We start from the raw sequence: 26257 nt of genomic DNA on the forward strand, positions 1-26257 counted from the left end.
CCCTGCCCAAGAGGCTCAGTGGTTTAAACCACATGCTGGACTAGACAGGCCCCTGCCGGACTCTCTCTCTCTGCGCACTGGCTCGATGGCTTGGCTACCTTTCTTAAATCAAAGTTTCCTAATGCACACAGGAGCACTTGATCCGCCCCATGGGATGGGCCTGATCCACTCCCACGTTAATTGCTCCCTGCGTACCACTCCTTTGATTCTGCGTCAGCAGAGACTTTGCTCTCTCTCCCATTTCCTTCGCTCGTTTGCGGAGATCCCTTTGCCTGTGCAGTTTGAAGACACGCGCCGCAATGAAGGTCGAATTTGCTCCCCGCTCCATCCCTTTAGAAAGGAGGCTCCAGACTGCTTCCGTCCTCCAGTGGGTCTTCAGTTTCCTGGGCCTAGGTAAAACAAAACAAAACCCTGCTAAATATTTGATTCAAGTAGGTAGCTGCGTTGGTCAGTTGCTGCAGTCGAAATAAATGAAAACAATTATTTAAGAAGATATTTTAAAAAGACTCTTCTTAAAAACCTAAAAACTCCCTTAAAAGAATCAAGTATTCAAAAAAGTTATATGATCTAAGAAAGTATTTAAAAGAATCCTTCCAAAAGAATTTAAAAATTATAGTGTAGCACCTTATAAGACCAACTGAGTAGTTTTAGGCACTGTATAAGCTTTCGTGTGCATGCCCAGTTCTTCAGATGAAAGTGTATATACACAAAAGTGTATACACGAAAGCTAATACCTAAAACTACTCAGTTGGTCTCTTCTTGTTTAAATTTATTTCTGAGACACTGCCATCTCGATCCTTTTTTCCCCCCCAATAATTTTTTTTATTGATTTTCACATATTGAAACAATTACAACTTATTTTCTATAACAAGAAAAAATACATCTCATTTCTAAAAACGAGGGAGGGCAGGCTTCGTTTGCTTAAATCCTACACACTGCACACCTGCTAAAGGTGAACTCCCCCCCCCCAAAAAAAATGACAGTCCCAAGTGTCCAGCAGACCACTTTTTGACTGTGGGCTCTGACAGTTGGAAGTTAAGAGTCTGGTGATCCGTTGTAGAGGGAAAGCATTCATTGTGGTGCAACAGAGCAATGTTTCACGCTGGCCAACATTGAGCGTTGGGGAGATGAGGGGATGCTTGCAGTTTCCAAGGCGACAAGTTCGGGAGAGGAATGCAGTGGCTTAGGAAGCTCGTAGGAGTACGGAGTGTTTTCTGGAAGAAACGGAATGAGGCAGCAGGGGAGAAAACAAACCGAACAATAGATGGAGTCAGGTGGATCTTGCCCAGAATGGGTGTGCTAGGAACCCCGCAAACGGGTCCCAATGATTTTTTTAAATTTTATTTATTTAATCATTTTTTTCAATACAAACATCAACCACAAAAGACACATAGATAAAAAATCATAACAAAAATAATAACAAAAATAATAACACAATTTGACAATTCAGATTTGAATACAGTGATATACCTATGACTAAAGCATGTAATGTTCTACAGCATGTAATGTTCAATTGCCCTATGTACAGATCGATACGTGCCAGTATATTAAATCCGATAATTCAGTCCATTGCTGATAAGCCAGTTGACCTACGTCTTGCTTGGGTTCTCCAAGATGTGGACCCTTATATAACTCTACAGGTTGCTAGATTCCTAACAGCCGTCATCTCGCACAAGAGACAAAATGGGATGTCAGCCGATTACTGATAATTAGATATGTTTTTCAAAAATAGAATTAGACATTGGTTTTAGTTTTGGGTGCCTAAATTTTAACTTTAATTCTTTTTTATATATGTTTTATCGAAGTGATAATATTGGTCCCTGTGAGTTGTGTTATTATATCCGCAGCCTGTATTGGGTTATCGTTTTATTTGATTTTATCTGATTTTTGATTGACTGCTTGTTTTGTATTGTATGATTGTATTGTATGACGGGCGCAAATGCTGAATAAACACCTATCTATCTATCTACCTATGACTAAACCTTTTTAAACAATATTTCCCCACCTCTCTCTCCTCCCCCTGCTTCCCATCACAATCCGCCTTATCGCTTAAATATTCGTTCCAGATTTCTTCATATGCAATTTGTTCGTATGTAGCTCATCTGTCCATATTATCAATCCATGTGCTCAGTGGAATCTTTTTGCGGCTCTTCCAATTCATCAAAACAAGTTTTTTGGCTACTAATATAGCACGGTATATTTTTTGACCTCCCACGTTTCCGGAATATAATTTAGAATTAAATACAGTTCCCCTAAATAACAATTTTTTAAAATTGCTTTTGCCAGTGTTGTGATCCCAAGCATGGGTGTGCTAGGAAGTCCGCAAACAGGTCCCAATGATGGCATTATCCCACGCAATATTCCACCCAGCAAGTGACGCAGTTCATGTCAAGGGATGCGGAACCAGTTGTGGACCAGATCATTCCTTCTCTTCCCACGTTTAAGGGGTGGATAGTGCCACCCCCTGTCCATCCCTGGATGTCACCGGGCAATGCATTTTTTGCCTGAGCGACCGGCTGACCATTGGGGCCTTTACCTGCCCCAAACAGCTTGGGATCAGGATGCTTAGAAAATTGTCTCACCCCTTATATGCCCAAACAAAGCTCTCTGCTGGTGAGGACCTCCTGTGGATGCCAGCTGATCAGGAGGTCTGTTCCACACAATGCTTTTAGTGTGGTGGCCTACCCCTTGGAACTCCCCACCACTTGAATATTAGACAGGTGCCCTCTAGGTAAAAAGTAAAGGACCCCTGGACAGTTTAAGACCAGTCAAAGGCGACTATGGGGTTGTGGCGCTCATCTCGCTTTCAGGCCGAGGGAGCTGGCGTTTGTCCACAGGCAGATTTCCGGGTCATGTGGCCAGCAGGACTAAACCACTTCTGGCGCAGCGAGACATGGTGACAGAAACCAGAGCGCACAGAAACGCCGTTTACCTTCCCGCCGTAGCGGTACCTATGTATCTACTTGCACTGGCGTGCTTTCAAACTGCTAGGTTGGCAGAAGCCCAAGAGGATCCGTGGTTTAGACCACAGCGCCACCCGCACCCCTCAGGCGCCATCTCTAACCATCGTGGCTGGCCGCCATTGCTAACTCTCTCCTCCATGTATTTCACCTGTCTGGACTGCGCCCTCGAAATTTGGAAATGTTACTTGGTTGCCTGGATAGAGAGAGGGTTTGAATCATAGAATCCTAGAGTTGGAAGAGACCCCAAGGGCCATCCAGTCCAACCCCCTGCCAAGCAGGAAACACCATCAAAGCATTCCAGACAGGTGGCTGTCAAGCCTCCGCTTCAAGACCTCCAAAGAAGGAGACTCCACCACACTCCTTGGCAGCAAATTCCACTGCCGAACAGCTCTCACTGTCAGGAAGTTCTTCCTAATGTTTAGGTGGAATCTTCTTTCTTGTAGTTTGAATCCATTGCTCCGTGTCCGCTTTTCCGGAGCAGCAGAAAACAACCTTTCACCCTCCTCCACATGACATCCTTTTATATATTTGAACATGGCTATCATATCACCCCTTAACCTTCTCTTCTCCAGGCTAAACATTGACGAGACAACAAACTAGCCCATTCTACAAAAGTAAAATGATAATACAGTCGTACCTCGGAAGTCGAATGGAATCCGTTCCGGAAGTCAGTTCAGCTTCCAAAACGTTTGGAAACCAAAGCGCAGCTTCCGATTGGCTGCAGGAAACTCCAGCAGCCAATCGGAAGCTGCGGAAGCCCATTCTGCTTCCGAAAGAACATTCGAAAACTGGGACACTCCCGGGTTTCCATCGTTTGGGAGCTGAATTGCTCAGGAGCCAAGGCGTTTGAGATCCAAGGTATGACTGTAATAATAAAATTACATTTGAGGCTCCGCCCTCCAGTGGCATATGGCCCTTGGGATGTCGTTCGGAAAGGAACGCGGCCCTCCGAAAATGTCCCCCAGCGCTGCGTTAAATGGAAGCGAGTGTGGCATGTGTGTCTGTGTCTGTGTGTGAATGTGGCCTCATTCCCTTGGGACATCCTCTTTGTGCGCCTGCTTTGGGGAAATTGATCTGTTTGTCTGGACGCTGCAGCCTGCCTCTCTCTCTCTCTCTCCACGGCACGGCTGATGCCAGCCGTCCTGCCCGTTACCAGATGGGCTGGGTGGCAGCATCTCGGCTCTGCCGCTCTCAGCCGTTGCTGTGGTTACGTGAGGGAAGCGCAGGAGGCCTCGCTGTGTGAGGGGAGCTGTTTCGAAAGAGGCGAGCACAGGGTGCCCCTCGCTGGCACCAAAACCCGCGGCCGTTACCCTCAGCCTCTCCTGTGTGGTCCCTTTCGGAGGAGGACAAGGGATTCCATAACAGCATGTTCGTGAAAGGGACCGCCGTCAATGCAAAATGAAACGAAATGGAAAAAAAGGACGATGCGAGTCCCTTTTGTTGAAAGGACAAAGGAAGCATTTTGTTTTTATTTGTTCAATTTCCATACCGCCCTTCATCCAGGGAGCACAGGGTGGTTTACAACATGAAAACACCAAAATACGCACCGTAATTACAAACGAAAATAATATCCCCCGCGGTTTAGGAAGGCCACGGATTAATTTTTGCCACCTTCGCACCCTGTTTTCCATAGCGTTGTTTTTTCTCTCCTTCTGCTGCACCCTATTTTCTATCCAGTCGTAACCACAATGTTATAATCTGATTGCTTCGGTTGCTCATAAGCTCAAATCCTGCTTGTGAGGTCATCGCACTATAGCAGGCTTCCTCAAACTCAGCCCTCCGGATGTTTTTGGCCTACAATTCCCATGATCCCTAGCGAGCAGGACCAGTGGTCAGGAATGATGGGAATTGTAGTCTCAAAACAGCTGGAGGGCTGAGTTTGAGGAAGCCTGATATAGTGCGATGACCTCGCAAGCAGCTGCATGTGGAGGAGCGGAGACGCGAACCCGGTTCACCAGATTACGAGTCCACCGCTCTTAACCACTGCACCACACTGGCTCCCAGTAGCACCAGTAGAGTTGTCCAGCTGTTTATATTGAGCCCATCACCTGTCAGAATCCGGATGCCAGTTGCTGGAAGCTGCAGGAGAGGAGAGTGGTCTTGTGTTCAAGTCCTGTTTGCAGATTTATCACAGGCATCTGGTCAGCCACTGTGAGAACAGGATGCTGGACTAGATGGGCCATTGGCCTGATCCAGCAGGCTCTTCGTATGCTCATATAAAGTTCATGGGTGTTTATTTTCTTGTTCAGAAAGCTCCCCTTTAAAAAAAAAAACCCTCTAAGGTGGCATGCTACCACTACAACTGATGATGATGATTATTATTTAAAAGCCCTATGAACCCTGAAATTACAAACAGACAACAACATTGCAACAATGCAAAAACAAACAGTAAAATAGGAATTATTATTATTATTATTATTATTATTATTATTATTTTATTTATACCCCGCCCATCTGGCTGGGCTTCTCCAACCACTCTGGGTGGCTTCCAACAAAATATTAAAACACAATAATCCATCAAACATTAAAAGCTTCCCTAAACAGGGCTGCCTTCAGATGTCTTCTAAAATTCAGACAGTTTATTTCCTTGACATCTGATGGGAGGGCGTTCCACAGGGCGGGCGCCACTACTGAGGAGGCCCTGCGCCTGGTTCCCTGTAACTTGGCTTCTCGCAGGGAGGGAACCGCCAGAAGGCCCTCGGAGCTGGACCTCAGTGTCTGGGCTGGATGATGGGGGTGGAGACGCTCCTTCAGATATACTGGGCCGAGGCCGTTTAGGGCTTTAAAGGTCAGCACCAACACTTTGAATTGTGCTCGGAAACGTACTGGGAGCCAATGTAGGTCTTTCAGTAGTCTGAAAAAAAACCCTCCAGATGTTTTGGACTACAGTTCCCATCAGTCCCAGCCAGGGAGTTGTAGTACTAAACATCTGTTGGGCGCCAGCTCGAGGAATCTGGAGGAGACCAAAGGTCCGAGTGGTGGAGAACAATAAAGGGAGAGTGGTTTCACTCATGTCTTCTTCGCATGGTGATCTGACCCAGCCGAGAGCTCTCCTCGCTTACTTAGAGGGGAATCTGCCCTCAAGACGTCTGGGAAACAGTGGGTCAAGTTGGGGCTGAGTTTTGCAAGCTGGAAGGCACGGCTGCTTCTTGCCCCACGGAGGAAATCTCACCCCCCGTCTTGCCTAACAATTCTCACAAGCATCCAAAGGGCTGGCAGGAATCAATGGATCCCGATTAATCATCAGTCAGCCGGGCTGAGGGCAAGGACATGGTATCTCTTCCCGACTTGTACTTTGGGCTCCGAACAATCATAAAACGAGGCAGCTTACAGAATGTGGCATTTTGCAACAGACTAATCATATATATTCATTTATTTTAAATTGTCCTGGAGCTGTTCAGCTCCTGTGCATCCACACGAAAGCTCATACCAATAACAAACTTAGTTGGTCTCTAAGGTGCTACTGGAAGGGATTTTTTTTTTATTTTGTTTCGACAACAGGCAGCACATTCATAAAATCATAGAATTGTAGAGTTGGAAGGGACCGCGAGGGTCATCTAGTCCAACCCCCTGCAAAGCAGGAATATCAACTAAAATTCAAAAGGTAATGCTCACCCCGGCATGAAGTAGGGATGGCTGAACCTTGTCAATGTCGGTTTCTCAATTCTCCTGTCTTCAGTTGAGTTTTCCACATTTATGCAGCAGTTCGTGATTTCATTCTTTAAAGAAAAAACTTCAGGAAAATGAAGTTTGTATGCAGGTTTGTATAATGTACACACTTTTGCAAGAGTTTCCCCTAATATATTGCAGGATCCGGGAGAGAGTAGACAGGAGGACCCATAGTTGTATATCGTAATTTTTATGTCATGAGCCAACCTCATAGGGGTATAGGGCAGTTACAAATTTAACAATCATCTTCAACAGCAGAATCAGAAGATTTGAAAGGATGTACCCAGGTTTTGTAAGGTGGCAAATCTCCACCATGTTGCAGATGGTTTGCAGGAGCTCAGACGACTTTATTTCTTGGCCAATGACCATCTGCATTTGCCAGCTGGGAAGGAAAACTAAACTTCCTTTTTCAAAGCTAGTTCCTTTGTTTGCAAGGAGTTTCCCACTTTGACTCCCCATGTTTTTTGGTGTTGGTGCTGACCTTGAAAGCCCTAAACGACCTCAGCCCAGTATACCTGAAGGAGCGTCTCCACCCCCATCGTTCTGCCCGGACACTGAGGTCCAGCTCCGAGGGCCTTCTGGCGGTTCCCTCCCTGCGAGAAGTGAGGTTACAGGGAACCAGGCAGAGGGCCTTCTTGGTGGTGGCACCCACCCTGTGGAACGCCCTCCTATCAGATGTCAAGGAAATAAAAAATTACCTGACTTTTAGAATAAGGTTACCAGATTTTTTTTCAATGAATCCGGGGACACTTTTGAACTTCCTACTAAATAGATGGATTTTGTCAGGGGGCTGATTTGTAAATCCGGGGACAGTCCCCGGGTAACGGGGACATCTGGTACCCTCAGAAGACATCTGAAAGCAGCCCTGTTAGTGGAAGTTTTTAATGTTTGATGTTTGATTGTGTTTTTAATTTTGTTGGGAACTGGCCAGAGAGACTGGGGAAACCCAGCCAGATGGGAATAAATAATAATATATTATTCTTATTTATGAAAAATCCCTGTTGAATATAACTGCCCGCATCTTCCTGGGGTAAACGCCCTCCTGCCTAGGCTCTGTTCTGAAGACACACTTTCCTCCTCCTGACCAACGTGCTTTCCTTTTGTAGCGCAATGTTGCATCGCTATCTTCGTCGGCCTCCTCTTCACCCGCTTCTGGCTGATCAGCGCTCTGTACGCGGCCTGGTGGGCCTGCGATTGGGACACGCCAAGCAAAGGCGGGAGGAGAGTCCACTTCGTGCGGAACTGGGCAGCCTGGAGATACATGAAGGACTATTTCCCTGCCACGGTAAGTGTGGGAGATTTTGTGGAGGGTGTTTAAAATAACCTTTGTAAAGAAACCAGAAGCTTTCCTTTTGGGAATTGCAGGGACAGAACTACCTAAATTGTGTAGAACAGGGGTTGGCAACCTAAGGCCCATGGGCCACAAGCGGCCCACGGGGGCCGTTTAACTGGCCCCCAAGCCACCCCCGAACCGAGCCACCCACTTGGCAAGTCCCCGTGCTGTGCTGTGCCGGTTTAGAGCAGCGCGGGGGGACTCATTTCCGCGGCGCCGGAAATCGCATCTGCGCAGACGCAGACACCAGAAATTGTGGGCGCGCTCACTGACACATACACACAATCCGGCCCATGGAAGAAGAAGAAGAAGAGGAAGAAGAAGAAGAAGAAGAAGAAGAAGAAGAAGAAGTGGCATTTGGATTTGATATCCCGCTTTATCACTACCCGAAGGAGTCTCAAAGCGGCTAAGGTGAGTGGGGCTGAGAGACTTCACAGAAGTGTGACTAGCCCAAGGTCACCCAGCAGCTGCATGTGGAGGAGTGGAGGCGCGAACCCGGTTCACCAGATTATGAGACTACTGCTCTTAACCACTACACCACACTCACTCTCTCCGCTAGAGTGAACCGGTCCAGGCGAGGTAAACCTTGCTGACCCCTGGTATAGAAACTTATTCATGTATGCTACTACAGCAGCAAGAATGTTATTTGCCCCAAAATGGAAAGAAGCAGAAGCCCCAGTAAAGGAAGAATGGATACAAAAACTCATGGAAAGCGAGGAAGAATTATAGAACCTTTTAATGAGGGTGAAAGAGGAGAGTGCAAAATATGGTCTGAAGCTCAACATAAAAAAAACTAAAATCATGGCCACTGGTCCCATCACCTCCTGGCAAACAGAAGGGGAAGAAATGGAGGCAGTGAGAGATTTTACTTTCTTGGGCTCCATGATCACTGCAGATGGTGACAGCAGTCACGAAATTAAAAGACGCCTGCTTCTTGGGAGGAAAGCAATGACAAACCTAGACAGCATCTCAAAAAGCAGAGACATCACCTTGGTGACAAAGGTCCGTATAGTTAAAGCTATAGTTTTCTCAGTAGTAATGTATGGAAGTGAGAGCTGGACCATAAAGAAGACTGATCGCCAAAGAATTGATGCTTTTGAATTTTGGTGCTGGAGGAGACTCTTGAGAGTCCCATGGACTGCAAGAAGATCAAACATATCCATCCTTAAAGAAATCAGCCCTGAGTGCTCACTGGAAGGACAGATCCTGAAGTTGAGGCTCCAATACTTTGGCCACCTCATGAGAAGAGAAGACTCCCTGGAAAAGACCCTGATGTTGGGAAAGATGGAGGGCACAAGGAGAAGGGGACAACAGAGGACGAGATGGTTGGACAGTGTTCTCAAAGCTACCAACATGAGTCTGACCAAACTGCGGGAGGCAGTGGAAGACAGGAGTGCCTGGCGTGCTCTGGCCCATGGGGTCACGAAGAGTCGGACACGACTGAACAACAACAATAATATATGAGATAAACTGCCCATTCAACGAAAAATGTATTTCATAGGATTGGAGGGGACCACAGCGGTCATCAACCCATTGCAATGCAATAATCTTTTGCCCAACATGGGGCTCGAACCCACAACCCTGAGATAAAGAATCACACGCTCTACCAAGTGAGCTATTGCAACTGGTCTGGTCCTCAGTGATTGTTGGAGAGGCTGTTATTCCCTACTTGATTTTGGACTGCAGCTATCACCATCCCTGACCATTGGACATGCTGGCTGGGGGGTGGGGGTGGGTGGGCGGGGGCTGGAATCCAGCATGTGCAAAAGTGACAGGTCCCCCCCACCCCACCCCCATTATAATGAGCCTGCATGAAACGTGCCATGTGACGTTTGTCCAGCAGGTGGCACCTCACAACCAGGAACATCCATGTCATTCTGAAATGCCAAAGACATTTTCCCTGTAAAATGCTGGAAGAGGATGGAGAGCTGTTAATAAGGGAGCTTTGAGAAGGATCACAGCAGCAGGGAAGGATGAAAAATGCTCTACAAATTACTATTAAACTACACAATATTTGCCAGAGCCTGCAAGACAGATGCAATATATTGTAGATTGGGAGATATCGGAGGTGCATTTAGGTTAGCCAGAGTGGAACTGAGCTGGGAGTCAGCTGACCAGCTCAGCTGATAAGAGCATGAGAAGAGGTCAATGGACCAGGCCAAACATTTGCCTTTGAGAAACCAGCAAGCAGGATTCGAACACAAGACCCCTTTCCAGCAACTGATATTCAGAAACATTGCCGACTCCAGCCGTGGAGGCAGAGCAGAGCCATCGTGGCTCGGAGCCGTTGATAGCCCTCTCCTTTGTAAAGGTATGCAATTCTCTTTTGAAGCCATCTAAGCTGGTACCAATCACTGCCTCCTGAGGCAGGGAGTTCCACAGTTGAACTCTGTGCTGCACGAAGAAGGACTTTCTTTTATCTGCTCCGAATCTTCCAACATTCAGCTTCGATGAGCTTGATTGTGGCTCTCAGGGCGTCTATTGTCTTTTTCATTCATCTTTTCTTCTCTGGAAGGTGTTGATAATAGAGCAAATCTTGCGTGGTTTCGCATGAATCTCTATAGCACATTCAAGCTGATCGCAAATTCTTCTTGGTGAGGATGCTGAGGCTGCAAGTGACTGTCGTGGGTGAATTTGGGTCCAAACCCATGTGAAGGGCCAACTGTATGGGGTGCATGTGTGAAGCTGGGAGATCAAACACAAAGTCTTGAGGGACTTACTTGACATGAGTCAACAGTGTGATGCAGCAGCTAAAAAAGCCAATGCAGTTCTGGGCTGCATCAATAGGAGTATAGCATCTAGATCAAGGGAAGTAATAGTACCACTATATTCTGCTCTGGTCAGACCTCACCTGGAATACTGTGTCCAGTTCTGGGCACCACAGTTCAAGAAGGATACTGACAAGCTGGAATGTGTCCTGAGGAGGGCAACCAAAATGGTCAAAGGCCTGGAAACGATGCCTTATGAGGAACGGCTTAGGGAGCTGGGTATGTTTAGCCTGGAGAAGAGAAGGTTGAGGGGTAATATGATAGCCATGTTCAAACATATCAAAGGATGTCATATAGAGGAGGGTGAAAGGTTGTTTTCTGCTGCTCCAGAGAAGCGGACATGGGGCAATGGATTCAAACTACAAGAAAGAAGATTCCACCTAAACATTAGGAAGAACTTCCTGACAGTGAGAGCTGTTGGACAGTGGAATTTGCTGCCAAGGAGTGTGGTGGAGTCTCCTTCTTTGGAGGTCTTTAAGCAGAGGCTTGACAGCCATCTGTCAGGAATGCTTTGATGGTGTTTCCTGCTTGGCAGGGGGTTGGACTGGATGGCCCTTGTGGTCTCTTCCAACTCTAGGATTCTATGATTCTATGACTTACCAAATCTTTTGAGGTGGCCATTGTGCCCTCTGGCTTAATCCATTGAATCGGGAGCCACAGGAACGGCAAAATCCCATGCACCCCAACCGGAAACAACACTCCTGAGCTTGCTCTGAAGCATCCTGAGCTTCGAGGTCTGTCCAGTCTCCTACAAACCCTCCCTTGGAGTGGGAAGGTGGAACTCGTGGAGCTTGTCTACGGTCACCCCTATTCTTCCCTCTCCCCCTCCATGAAGTGAAGTGAAGGTGTGTTCCCACGAGGCAAGACACAGTGATAACAGCAAGAACCTTTATTGAACTACATAACTGAGAAACGGGGGCCAAAGATACTGCTTATTCCTGAAAGCCTGGGCCACTCCCACTCCCAACGTGATTGGCTGTCTAAACTTCCAAGCTGTGAATCGCGACTCAGAGTTTAAGGGCCAATGGCAGAGGCCCAAATGCTGAAATGTTCTGTGATTGGACATTGTGTGTTGAATCAGAACACAGGAACTAGCTCAGGGGCGTAACAAGGGGAGGGAGTAGGGGGTGGCCGCCCCTTGTTCCATAATGGAGGGGGTGACAAATTATCAAGGAACAATTTCTGCCCTACTAGGGCGCTTCATAAAAAACTTTTTAAAAATGCCTGCTCCAAAGGTCTTATCTTACTATACTAGGGATTATATAGCTATAGATGAAATTTCATGCATATCGGTTAATATCTTGACCCTCCTCCACCAAAATAGCTGTTTACTTGGCTGTTTTCCTATGTCGTGAAGGCTGAAATTTCAATTCAGTGGAGCACTTACTGTTCCCAGCCCTAACCCTGTGGAAAGCCATCTAATTAGACTTTAATTTGATTTTGAGATGTTTTTAGGAGGCAATTTAATTATTGTTTGATTTTATACCAATGTTATATATCTGATGTTAGCCACCCTGAGCCCGACTTCGGCCAGGGAGGGCGGGATATAAATAAAAGTTTATTATTATTATTACTTGTTATTATTCCTTTGTAAGAAAATATGAAATAACGTAAAACCATTTTTTGCAAGGGGGGGATCAATGGGGGGGTGTGACAAGAAATTTTCCGCACCGGGTACCACCTGACCTTCCTACGCCTCTGAGCTAGCTCAGAATCCTTAGCCCGAATTCAAGATCAGGCAAACACAGACATAACACCAGTGGGACTCCGCTTCCTGCAGAAATCCCCGGAGTTGTCATTGTCCCAGACCAGTCTTTCGGACATGCGGTTCTTCCATCGGCTCTCGAGGCGCCAATCCAAAGTGTCTGCCAATTCCAGAGGCGAGAGCTGGATTTCCTTTCCGCCCTCCCAGTGCGGAGCTGTGTGTCGAAGGTTTCTTACCTGAGGCTTAGTCGCTCCCGAGAGATTAACCAGAGCCTTCTAATCTTCCCATAATATCTCTGTGGCACAAACGAGGGAGTGTGTCTGGGGATAAAGAGGTGAAGTGATGGGATCTGGGCACCGTGCCCACCCACCCTTTGCCAGCGTTAATCTAGGAAGTGGCGCTCCAAGACCCAGGGGCAGAGAGGAAGAAGCACGCTGGGCATGTTTAGCCTGGAGAAGAAGAGACACAGCGGAGATATGATATCTGAAGGTGTTATGTACTTGAGCTGAATCCTAGAACAATAGGATCCAGAATGCAGCAGTCTGATTGGTCCTAGAACAATAGGAACCAGAATGCAGAAGTGTGATTGGCCCTAGAACAATAGGAACCAGAATGCAGCAGTCTGATTGGTCCTAGAACAATAGGATCCAGAATGCAGCAGTCTGATTGGTCCTAGAACAATAGGATCCAGGTTGCAGCAGTCTGATTGGTCCTAGAACAATAGGATCCAGAATGCAGCAGTGTGATTGGTCCTAGAACAATAGGATCCAGAATGCAGCAGTCTGATTGGTCCTAGAACAATAGGATCCAGAATGCAGCAGTCTGATTGGTCCTAGAACAATAGGAACCAGAATGCAGAAGTGTGATTGGCCCTAGAACAATAGGAACCAGAATGCAGCAGTCTGATTGGTCCTAGAACAATAGGATCCAGAATGCAGCAGTCTGATTGGTCCTAGAACAATAGGATCCAGGTTGCAGCAGTCTGATTGGTCCTAGAACAATAGGATCCAGAATGCAGCAGTCTGATTGGTCCTAGAACAATAGGATCCAGAATGCAGCAGTCTGGTTGGTCCTAGAACAATAGGATCCAGAATGCAGCAGTCTGGTTGGTCCTAGAACAATAGGATCCAGAATGCAGCAGTGTGATTGGTCCTAGAACAATAGGATCCAGAATGCAGCAGTCTGATTGGTCCTAGAACTATAGGATCCAGAATGCAGCAGTCTGATTGGTCCTAGAACTATAGGATCCAGATTGCAGCAGTCTGATTGGTCCTAGAACTATAGGATCCAGAATGCAGCAGTCTGATTGGTGCTAGAACAATAGGATCCAGATTGCAGCAGTCTGATTGGCCCTAGAACAACCTCTGGCCGACAGCAGAGGGGGGGTGGTGGGAAACACCGGTACAAACAAACTTGCTGTCCAGTGATCGGGATCCTGCTGCCTTCTCTCCCCCCCCCCCCCCCGCCCTGTTGCCTTAGTCAAACAACACACTCCAAGGAGACATTAAGCAAGATTACCTTGTACAACAACCTGGAGAGAGTTATGTAAGGCCTCTAGGCTCTTCTTAGGATGCAAGGGCTGGTACCATGGCAACCAGGAGTCGGGAGAGGGATGGGAGACCTCCACTCTGGCAAAGGAGGGTAAACAGGGCCAGCTAATCATTCAAGAGAAACATCCGCTGTTTAATGGATGTGCTCAGGCGAGGATGCTGTTTTTGTTGGGAATGCCTACTCCCAAGTAGATAAGAACATGAAGATCCCTGTTGGATCAGGTTAATGACCAGATGCCTTTGGGAAGCCCGCAAGCAGAATTCGAATACAACTGATGTTCACTTTTAAAGAAATCATTTTTATTTGATTTTACAAATATCCATTTATAACAATCCAAATTCAGATTTCTCTGGAATCTCGCAACTCCCCCCCCCCTCCATGGGTCCTATTGTCAACATTTACAACTGCATATTGTTCCATAATCTATATTTTGTATCCATCTATATCATCCATAGTATTTGCTACAAGTGTGATTAAAATCCTGCTAATGTTTTAATAATAATAATAATAATAATAATAATAATAATAATAATAAACAACTATTCCATAGGGAAGTTAGTCCCAAGTGACTTCTGACAGGCAGTCAATAATAATAATAATAATAATAATAATAATAATAATAATAATAATAATTTATTAGTTATACCCCGCCCATCTGGATAGGTTTCCCCAGCCACCCTGGGCAGCTTCCAACAGATTGTTAAAATGCAATAATATATTAAACATTAAAAGCTTCCCTAAACAGGGCAGCCTTTAAATGTCTTCTACATCACCTTGCCGACAAAGGTCCGTATAGTTAAAGCTATGGTCTTCCCAGTAGTAATGTATGGAAGTGAGAGCTGGACCATCAAGAAGACTGATTGCCGAAGAATTGATGTTTTTGAATTATGGTGCTGGAGGAGACTCTTGAGAGTCCCATGGACTGCAAGTAGATCAAACCTATCCGTTCTGAAGGAAATCAGCCCTGAGTGCTCACTGGAAGGACAGATCCTGAAGTTGAGGCTCCAGTACTTTGGCCACCTCATGAGAAGAGAAGACTCCCTAGAAAAGACCCTGATGTTGGGAAAGATGGAGGGCACAAGGAGAAGGGGACGACAGAGGATGAGATGGTTGGATAGTGTTCTCGAAGCTATGAACATGAGTTTGGCCAAATTGCGAGAGGCATTGAAGGATAGGTGTGCCTGGCGTGCTCTGGTCCATGGGGTCACGAAGAGTCGGACACGACTGAACGACTGAACAACAACAACAACATTTTAAATGTATTTTAATATTTGATGGAAGCCGCCCAGAGTGGCTGGGGAGACCCAGCCAGATGGGCGGGGTACAAATAAAAAATTATTATTATAAAATTATTATTACAGTGGTCTCCTAAATAAGTTATAAAATTTTCCCATTCTTTTTAAAAGTTTTTGTCCTCTTGGTTCCTGAGCATTGCCATTTCAGCGTAGTCCATCAGCTTCGCTTGCCATTCCTCCCTCGTAGGGACTCTTTCTTCTTTCCACCTCTGGGCTAAAAGCATCCATGCGGCTATTACTGCATACATAAAAAGTCTCTTTTCTTACTTTGGAATATTGTTACCTATAATTCCTAATAGAAAACCTTCTTGTTTTTTTTAACAAATGTTATTTTAAACATTTTTTTCCATTTCATTATATATCATCTCCCAGAAAGCTTTTATTACCTTACACGACTACCACATGTGATGGAATGTACCTTCCTTTTCCTTTACGTTTCCAGCAGGTATTTGTACCTGTTCTATACATTTTTGCCCAGCGACTGAAGTTCAGAAGCATCGCTGCCTCCAACTTTAGAGGCACAGCAGAGCCATCACGGCTGGCAGCCTTCGATAGCCCTCTCCTCCATGAGACGTCATCTTATTCCAGGAGTATGTTGTAGTTCAGGTCTTGGGAAACAGATCCATTTGTGGACCAGATCCTCCCCTCTCTGCAAGCCACGTTTAAGGGGGGATTGGTGCCACCCAGGGCCAGATTTTGGTTTGACGAGGCCCCAAGCTACTGAAGGTAATGGGGCCCTTTATATGTCCAGCTGTCCTTTGTCAACAACAAATGGTCGCTGTTTTTGTGTTGAATATATGCTATATGGTCATTTATGGTCCTAATAGATATCTAAAGCCATTTGCACACAACAGTCCATGCAGAATGCAGGCACCCTATATATAGAAAGGAGCAAACCAGTGATATTTTAGGGAGCAGGCTAACAGCGAGGCCCATTACTTATATCCAAGGAGCCCAGACAACACAAAACACTTTTGCTGTATGTAGGTTTTATTTTATTTGTTTTTTATCTTATATTTTGGAAATGTACGTTCAGGGGGGTTTTCCTTTAATTTTTTTGGGGGGAGCACCCAAGAGAGTGGGGCCCTGAGCTATAGCCAGTGTGGTATAGTGGTTAAGAGCGGTAGACTCATAATCTGGTGAACCAGGTTCGCGTCTCCGCTCCTCCACATGCAGTTGCTGGGTGACCTTGGGCTAGTCACACTTCTCTGAAGTCTCTCAGCCCCACTCACCTCACAGAGTGTTTGTTGTGGGGGAAGAAGGGAAAGGAGAATGTGAGCCGCTTTGAGACTCCTTTGGGTAGTGATAAGGCGGGATATCAAATGCAAACTCCTTCTTCTTCTTCTTATATGTAAATCTGGCACTGGTGCCTCTCGTCAGTCCCCAGATGTCAGAATGACACCAGGCAACACGTTTTTTTGCCTGCATGTTCACATGACTGTGGGGTCTTGCAAACCCTGTTCAGAGCTGCTGCATCTTTAGCTGCCCCAAGCTGCTTGGGATCAGGATGCTTGGAAGATTGAACCTGGCATAGCTCAGTCAGTAGAGCTTGAGACTCTTAATCTCAGGGTCGGAGGTTCGAGTCCCATGCTGGGCAAAAGATTCCTGCCTTGCATGGGATTGGACCAGATGCCTGTTCCAACCCTTACAACTCTCTGATTCCGTGTCACCCCTGATATGTCATAACTGAGCACTGTGCTCCGCAGGCAAGGACCTCCTGCAGATATCATCTTATCAGGAGGTCCGTTCCACACGGGGCCATATTAAGACCTTTGGAAGCCCTAAGCACTTTAAAAGAGTTTGGTGCCCCCACATATATCTAATTAAAAAATAATAATAAACAGTAAAATGAAATTTTATATTTTGAAATGAAACAAAACCTCCAGTAAAATGGAAAATAATGTTTATTTTTCTATATTTGCATAAATAATGCTTGCTTTTTTATATGCAATTTATTGATTATATAATAACAAATCATAAACAAATTTTGAAACCATGTTCTTTTGGGTCAACTTCCCTCCCCCTCTTGGTTCCATTATATTGATCTTATTCATAAAACCTTATATTCCTCACAGTAAATTTTTAAACCTTCTTCATCTTATTACAAGTGACTTTTAAAAAGTTGTGCTAATGTAGGAATCTATACACAGAGCTTGAAAAATAGGCACAAACATTTACCCCCTTTTAAAACAAAAGTGCTCTTTCTTTCTTGGGTTCCAGATAACTGAATTATGCTGCATAGTTCAATGATATATTTTACCAGTCTTCTTTGGTGGAGGCTTCTTTCTTCTATAAGGGCTGTAATAATGCTTGTTTTTGCTCAGCAGCATGGTAAATCCTGAAATAGATTTTTTGTGTGTGTGATGTCCCCCCTTCCCTTCATGCCCTAAGCACATGCTTATTTTGCTGAATGGTTAATGGTAAACCCAGCCCTAGTTCCACACAATATAGGAATCAGGCCTTTACTGTGGTGGCGCCTACCCTTTGGAACTCCCCTCCCCATGAATATTAGGCAGGTGCTGTCTGTGTTTTTCTTTTCGGCGCCTGCTGAAAGCCTTCCTCTTCCAACCAGTCTCTTAAGAAGAGCTCTTTCCCCATACACCTCTGTACTGGGATTGTTGTTTTCAGGTGATTTTAGTTGTTGATTTTTCCAGCCCTTTAGCCCAAGTGATGGGATCTCCTTCCTTGCAAGTTTCTGAACAGAGGTTGGATGCTCGGGAGATTCCTTATCTGGGATTCCTGCATTGTGAGGGGGTTGGGATAGATGGCACTTGGGGTTCCCATCCAAATCAACAATGAAAGGTGAAACTGGAAAAAATTAGAGTATCGTGGAAAGGTTCATTTCTTTCAGTAATTCAACTTAAAAGGTGAAACTAATAGATGATGAAAACCCGAAAGTTGAAATTGTTGATTTGGGGTTCTCATCAGCTGTACGCCATAATCATCACAATTATAACAAACAAAGGCTTGACATATCTCGCTTTGCATGTCATGAGTCTATCTCATATATTAAAATCCAGTAGCTAATGAATGATTGCCGGAAGAAATATCAACAACCTCAGATATGTTATGTACTGAGTTGAATAGGATCCAAACTGCAGCAGTCTGATTGGTCCTAGAACAATAGGATTGAGATTGCAGCAGTCTGACTGGTCTCAGAACAATAGGATTGAGATTGCAGCAGTCTGACTGGTCCCAGAACAATAGGATTGAGATTGCAGGAGTCTGATTGGTCCGCAGGAGCCACCCAATCCAGCTCCAGGTGGAAGTGAATCCGCACTCTGATTGGCATACAGGAGTATCCCGGAATTAGCCAATCACGTGGGGCCCATTGTGTAAATAGTGTATATAAAGCAAACGTTTTGGGGGAACTACATTCCTCACTACTATGAGCTGAATAAAGAGCATGAAAATCACACTGGACTCCGAGTATCTTTCACTGGCGACGAGGATGGGATCCCGCTGAGCTGACTGCCACACACAGCACCGCAGCAACGCCACCTGCCGCACAGCTGCCTCGCACCGTGTATCCAGGCTTCAGCTCCGGGTCCCAAGGAACTCAAGATGGCAACGGACAGCAGCTTCTCGCCATTCAACACAGCATCAGGAGACTGGGAAGGATACGCCACCCGTTTCACCTTTCTTCTAGAAGCTAAAGGGGTCACCAACGATGCCAAGAAGAGGGCGATATTCTTCAGCGTCTGCGGAGAGGAGACATTCGAAATCGCCCGGGCTCTCCTTGCGCCTGATGATGTCGCTACCGTTCCTTACAAAACAATCGTGGAACGGCTGAAGGGGCACTTCTCGCCACAGCCCTCGGTGGTGGCTCGTCGAAATGCCTTCTATGCAAAGCGGCAAGCCCCGGGGGAAACCATAACGGGGTTTGTGACCTCCCTCCGCCAAGCCGCTCGGTTCTGCAACTTCTCAGAGTTGGAGAACATGCTGCGTGACCGTCTCGTCGGTGGCCTGAGGGACGAGAAGCTGCAACGACGCCTCTATGCCAAGAAGGACCTAACGTTCCAGGTCGCTCTGGAGGAGGCCCTGGCAACAGAAGCCGCCGAGAGGTCAATGCAAGAGGCACGGCCGAGCGTGCCGTCCCAACCAAGGGTCCACCACGAGGACCTCATCGACGATTCGGGATGAGACAGGGAGGAGGTGCACAGAGTACAGCGGCGCACTCAAGCCGTGCACACACCACAGCTGCCTCGACCAGAAGGAGGGAACTGCGCAAGCTGCGGAGAGAATCACGAGAGGAGGACCTGCCGTTTCCGCAATGCCGAGTGCAGGCAGTGCAGAAAATCAGGCCACATCGCCCGGGTGTGTCGGGCTCGGCCCATCCGACGCCAGGCATCAGATGACCGCCCCAAGAGCCCCAGGTCCCGGGGCCCAACGCACCAAGGCAACTCGACGGAGACCACGGACTACCAGGTATACCAGTTGCCCCACCCCAACATAGAGAAAATTTATGTAGAGGTACAGATAGAGGGGGCCCCGTGCCGCATGGAGCTGGACACAGGTTCAACCTTATCCATAATCTCGGCACGGACTTTAAGGAAACTGTGCCCTAGTGGGGGTCCCAAACTCAGGCCAGCCCCATTCACCCTCCGGGACTTCCAGAAACGTAAGGTCCCCACAATGGGGGTGGGGACCTTCAGGGTGCAATATCGAGGGCGGACGCGGCAACTGGACTTGCTCGTGGTCAAGGGCTCCTACGTTAGCTTACTGGGATTGGCATGGTTTGGACCACTGGGGCTAGCCGTCACCGGGGTGAACCGCACTAGCTTACAAGTGGATGTGGACGCCATATGCAAGGAGTTTCCGGCAGTTTTCGATGGGAAATTGGGACAGTATACGGGCCCCCCCATTGCCCTACAGCTGGACCCCGCAGTACGACCTGTCCGGCTCAAGGCCCGCCGGGTCCCGTTCGCCCTGAAACCCCGTATAGACGAGGAATTGGACCGGCTCGTGGAGCAAGGAGTGCTGGAGCCTGTGCCTAATGCCACCTGGGAAACCCCGATCGTCACACCCGTCAAGCCTAATGGTTCGGTCCGCATCTGCGCAGACTACAAATGTACCATAAACAAGGCCCTCACGGCCCACGCATACCCAGTGCCAGTGGTCAGCCATGTCCTCGCCACCCTGGCTGGGTCAAAATTGTTTGGCAAGCTGGACTTGGCCCAAGCCTATCAACAGCTGCCAGTAGATGAAGCCACAGCAGAGGCACAGACGATTGTGACACACAGGGGAGCGTTCAAGGTAAAGCGGCTGCAATTCGGTGTCAGCGTGGCACCAGGCATATTCCAGAATCTAATGGACTCTCTCCTTAAAGGGATTCCTGGCGTCACCCCCTTCTTCGATGATGTGTTGATTGCCGGGCCCACGGCAGAGGAGTTTGAGGATCGCCTTCGCACCGTTCTGCACCGTTTCCAGACAGTGGGTCTCAAGGTGAAGCGGGAAAAGTGTCTACTGGGAGTGCCCCAGGTGGACTTTCTGGGATTTATGGTGGATGCAGAAGGGGTCCACCCGACTGGGGACAAGGTACGGGCCATTTGTGATGCCCCAGCGCCCAAGGGCAAGACTGAACTTCAGGCCTTCTTGGGGCTATTGAACTTTTACCATGCCTTCCTTCCCCATAAGGCAGCAGTAGCAGAGCCCCTACACAGACTCCTGGACAAGCGGGCCCCTTGGGTGTGGGGCCAGCGCCAGGAGGCCGCATTCCAGGCAGTCAAGGACTTGCTCGTCTCAAACTCGGTCTTGGCACACTTCGACGAGAGGCTGCCGGTGGTGTTAGCATGTGACGCCTCACCCTACGGCATCGGTGCTGTCCTTGGACACCAACTCCCAGATGGAAGAGAGGTGCCAGTGGCATACTTTTCCCAGACACTCACCACAGCTGAGCGGAACTACTCGCAAATCGACAAGGAAGGTCTGGCAATCGTGAAGGGAGTAAAAAAATTCCACGATTTCTTGTACGGGCGGCCCTTTACCGTGGAGACTGATCACAAGCCGTTGCTTGGTTTGTTTGCCCCCGAAAAGCAGACCCCCCAAGTGCTGTCTCCTCGCGTCCTCAGGTGGTCAATTTTCCTTGCCGGCTACCAGTATGCACTGATTCACCGCCCTGGGAAAGCGATGGGCCACGCAGACGCCCTCAGCAGGCTACCACTACCAGAAACAGGCCCCGACCCAGCACCCGCACAAGAGGTTATGAGCCTGGAGCTGCTTCCCGACCGCCCTATTCAGGCACAAGAAGTTGCACAGCATTCCAAGAAAGATAGGGTCATCTCCCGGGTCCTGGACTGGGTGTGGAGGGGATGGCCCAGCAGCAGCCCCAGGCCAGAATTCGCTGGCTACGCAACCCGTAAACATGAACTGTCGGCCCACAAGGGGTGCCTGTTATGGGGAAGCAGGGTCGTCGTTCCTGAGCCCCTTCGCAAAAGGGTCCTTGCAGCCCTACACGAGACACACCCAGGGGTAGTGAGAATGAAGGCCCTCGCCAGGAGTTATGTATGGTGGCCAGGGATTGACGGAGAGATAGAGACCTGGGTCAAACACTGCCAGGCCTGCCAAGAATCCCGCCCAGATCCCCCAAGGTCCCCAGTGCAGTCCTGTGAGTCCGCCCGAGCACCATGGTCACGCCTGCACATGGACTTTGCGGGCCCCTTCCAGGGGAAAACATTCTTCATAGTGGTGGACTCCTACACCAAATGGCTGGAAGTCGCACTGGTACCATCCACTTCTACGTCCGCAGCCATCCGGGTACTACGCAGGCTGTTTGCAACCCATGGACTCCCTGACACTCTCGTCTCAGACAACGGAACCGCATTTACGTCAGAAGAATTCCAGACCTTCACAGCGCAGAATGCCATCCGCCACATCCGCTCAGCACCATTCCACCCTGCCACCAATGGCCAAGCAGAGCGCATGGTGCGGACCACCAAGGACACCCTACGCCGCATGACGCAAGGGGACTGGGAGTACCGCCTTGCCACATTCCTTCTAGCACAGCACAGCACCCCCAGCTCAACGACTGGCCGGAGCCCCGCTGAACTACTAATGGGCCGGCACCTCGCAATCAGACTGGACCGCCTCCACCCTGACAGAGCTCAGGATGAGGTAGTGGTGGAGGAAGGCAGGAACCCCCGGACCTTTGTGGCCCAGGATCCAGTGTACGCAAAGAATTTTGGGGCAGGCCCAGCATGGGTACCCGCCACAGTCACCAGGGTGACGGGCCCCGTCTCATACGAGGTGCTAACAGAGGGGGGGCAATGCTGGCGCCGCCACTGCGACCAGCTACGGCGACGATTCCCAGGAGAAAACCAGGAGGAGGACAGGTCAGAGGAGTCCCAAGGGAACAGTGGGGCATTGAGACCCGTAGAGCAGGAGGGGCCGGCAGGGGAGGCAGAATCAGTAAATACTGAGAGGACCCGTGAGGCCGAAAGGGCACCGGAACCAGAGCCACGACAGAGTGAGCTGGTTGCGCCAGACCAAACAGCCCCATCACAACCAGCAGCCTTGGAACACAAGCCTGAATCAGAACCCCTGACCATGGAACAGCCCAGGCCGCAACGCACACGTAGGCGGCCTGCGTACCTTGAGGACTATGGATGCAACCTCCCAGGCAGGACTGGAACTTAGAGGGGAGGGGTGTTATGTACTGAGTTGAATAGGATCCAAACTGCAGCAGTCTGATTGGTCCTAGAACAATAGGATTGAGATTGCAGCAGTCTGACTGGTCTCAGAACAATAGGATTGAGATTGCAGCAGTCTGACTGGTCCCAGAACAATAGGATTGAGATTGCAGGAGTCTGATTGGTCCGCAGGAGCCACCCAATCCAGCTCCAGGTGGAAGTGAATCCGCACTCTGATTGGCATACAGGAGTATCCCGGAATTAGCCAATCACGTGGGGCCCATTGTGTAAATAGTGTATATAAAGCAAACGTTTTGGGGGAACTACATTCCTCACTACTATGAGCTGAATAAAGAGCATGAAAATCACACTGGACTCCGAGTATCTTTCAGATATGCTGATGATACTACCTTGATGGCAGAAAGTGAGGAAGAATTGAAGAACCTTTTAATGAGGGTGAAAGAAGAGAGCGCAAAATATGGTCTGAAGCTCAACATAAAAAAACTAAGATCATGGCCACTGGTCCCATCACCTCCTGGCAAATAGAAGGGGAAGAAATGGAGGCAGTGAGAGATTTAACATTCTTGGGCTCCATGATCACTGCAGATGGTGACAGCCGTCACGAAATTAAAAGACGCCTGCTTCTTGGGAGAAAAGCAATGACAAACCTAGACAGCATCTTAAAAAGCAAAGACATCAACTTGCCGACAAAGCTCCATATAGTTAAAGCTATGGTTTTCCCAGTAGTGATGTATGGAAGTGAGAGCTGGACCATAAAGAAGACTGATCGCCGAAGAATTGATGCTTTTGAAATATGGTACTGGAGGAGACTCTTGAGAGTCCCATGGACTGCAAGAAGATCAAACCTATCCATCCTTAAAGAAATCAGCCCTGAGTGCTCACTGGAAGGACAGATCCTGAAGTTGAGGCTCCAGTACTTTGGTTACCTCATGAGAAGAGAAGACTCCCTGGAAAAGACCCTGATGTTGGGAAAGATGGAGGGCACAAGGAGAAGGGGACGACAGAGGACGAGATGGTTGGACAGTGTTCTCGAAGTGACTGGCATGAGTTTGGCCAAACTGCTGGAGGCAGTGGAGGATAGGGGTGCCTGGCGTGCTCTGGTCCATGGGGTCACGAAGAGTCGGACACGACTGAATGACTGAACAGCAACAAAGCTAATGAAAACAATTGCTTACATAAATGGACTTTTCCACGATATTATAATTTTTCGAGTTTTTTCTGTATACAATTCAGTTGGTGGATGGAAGGCTGAGGTTGGGGGGGGGGCAGAGTCCCATTTGCCCCACTGGACCAGACTCCACTGGAGATATTGGTGGAGAAGAAGGGAATCCAAGCATGAAACCAGATGTTCCAGCCTGGGGACATTGCAAAACCAGAGAACATTCTCTCCTTATCCTGCTCTCACTGAAATGACTCTGTCAGGAAAAGCAAACAGTCTTGGTGATGAGCTAGGCACGAAGGCTCACAGCCTTTGCTTTGTAAAAGTCTCATTAATCTGTAAAAGTCTCATTAATCAGGGAGATGGGCAAGGCAAGCCCAGTTATCACCCCCTGCGATCTGAGAGCGCCTGATGTTTCTGCGGATAAATGAGCTCCAGGCAGAGGGAGATTCTTAGAAATAGGACAAGGGGAGGCTGTTAGGTTATCTAATTCAGCCACCCTCCCCGCCAGCTTTTTCCAAGAAAGAAGTGGCTTAAAGGGAAATGTCTTAATGGGAAATAAAGGGAGAGCATCTAACCCTGGAATCTGTTCCAGGAGCTGGGTGGAATGTAAACCAGGACCCAAATGCATTTATTGATTTTCAAGTTCATTGATTCAACAACATTTATATACTGCTTCGTTTTCATAAAAGCCCCAGAGCCGTTTTGCAAAGCAAAACTCGGAAATTGTCAATAAAACACAGTTGAAAAATTATAGTGACAATAAACTAAAAACAAAGAGAGCTGGACCATAAAGAAGGCTGATCGCCGAAGAATTGATGCTTTTGAAATATGGTACTGGAGGAGACTCTTGAGAGTCCCATGGACTGCAAGAAGATCAAACTTATCCATCCTTAATGAAATCAGCCCTGAGTGCTCATTAGAAGCGCAGATCCTGAAGTTGAGGCTCCAGTACTTTGGCCACCTCATGAGAAGAGAAGGCTCCCTAGAAAAGACCCTTGTGTTGGGAAAGATGGAGGGCACAAGGAGAAGGGGACGACAGAGGATGAGATGGTTGGACAGTGTTCTCGAAGCGACTAGCCTGAGTTTGGCCAAACTGCGGGAGGCAGTGGAGGATAGGGGTGCCAGGCGTGCTCTTGTCCATGGGGTCACGAAGAATCGGACACGACTGAACGACTGAACAACAACAACAACAACAACAAATTGGGACGCGGGAGGCGCTGTGGTCTAAACCACTGAGCCTCTTGGGCTTGCCGATCAGAAGGTCGGCGGTTTGAATCCCTGCGACAGGATGAGCTCTCATTGCTCTGTCCCTGCTCCTGCCAACCTAGCAGTTCGAAAGCATGTCAAAGTGCAAGTAGATCAATAGGTACCACTCTGGCGGGAAGGTAAACGGTGTTTCCGTGCGTTGCTCTGGTTTCACCAGAAGTGGCTTAGTCATGCTGGCCACATGACCCGGAAAAACTCTCTGCAGAAAAACGTCGGCTCCCTCGGTCCGTAAAGGAAGATGAGCGCCGCAACCCCAGAGTTGTTCGCGATTGGAATTAACTTTCAGGGGTCCTGGAGTTCCAAAGTGTAGCAGCTGCAACGCTAAAAGATTGATTTCTTACACTTGTGGGACTGTGGTACCTGTCACAATGCCAGTTCTATAGACGGAGGAGGTTGAGCGAGTATAGATGGGGGAATGCGATCCCTGAGCAGATCTTGAGGTAATTTGCAGCAGATCACCAAGATTCTGGTCTTGCTCTGAAACCCCGGAGAGCCATTGCCAATAACTCTTGACTGAGCACAATAGATCCAATTGTTTGACTGGGTAAAAGGCCGTCTCCTATTGCCACCCTAGTCTCCAAGCAGGGCGAGATTTATGGGGTTCCTGACGCTTGCCCAGGGTCCATGTTTTACTTTCAGGAACGAGGCACAAGTGAGACTGCAGTGTCTTTATGATATATGGTGATTTTTTAATTTTTTAAAAAAGAGGGTTTTTTTGTTAAAATTTTATTCATTTTCAATAACAATCTTTCAATTAATGACAAATTAAACCAAATCAGTCCAAATTACAATAACAACAATGCCACCAATTATATATTCCAATTATAAATATTTTTGGGAGGGACTTCCCATGTTCCAGATGTCTAGAGATAATCGTTCTCGTTCATGTCTCTGCA

At 47.8% G+C, this 26257-nt stretch overlaps 1 protein-coding gene across 1 annotated transcript in view; it reads left to right on the forward strand.

Annotated features, from left to right (window-relative positions):
* Window positions 1-256: 256 nt before the first annotated feature.
* The window catches only part of MOGAT2 (monoacylglycerol O-acyltransferase 2), a 36294-nt gene continuing 10293 nt past the window's right edge, over window positions 257-26257 (forward strand). Inside the window, exons 1-2 of the mRNA XM_033145740.1 lie at window positions 257-393; window positions 7739-7917. Coding sequence (XP_033001631.1) covers window positions 300-393; window positions 7739-7917 — 273 coding nt within the window. The 5' untranslated portion in view covers window positions 257-299. The remainder of the gene's footprint in view (window positions 394-7738; window positions 7918-26257) is intronic.

This window comes from Lacerta agilis, chromosome 4 (genome assembly GCF_009819535.1).
Source record: "Lacerta agilis isolate rLacAgi1 chromosome 4, rLacAgi1.pri, whole genome shotgun sequence".
NCBI classification, from domain to species: domain Eukaryota; kingdom Metazoa; phylum Chordata; class Lepidosauria; order Squamata; family Lacertidae; genus Lacerta; species Lacerta agilis.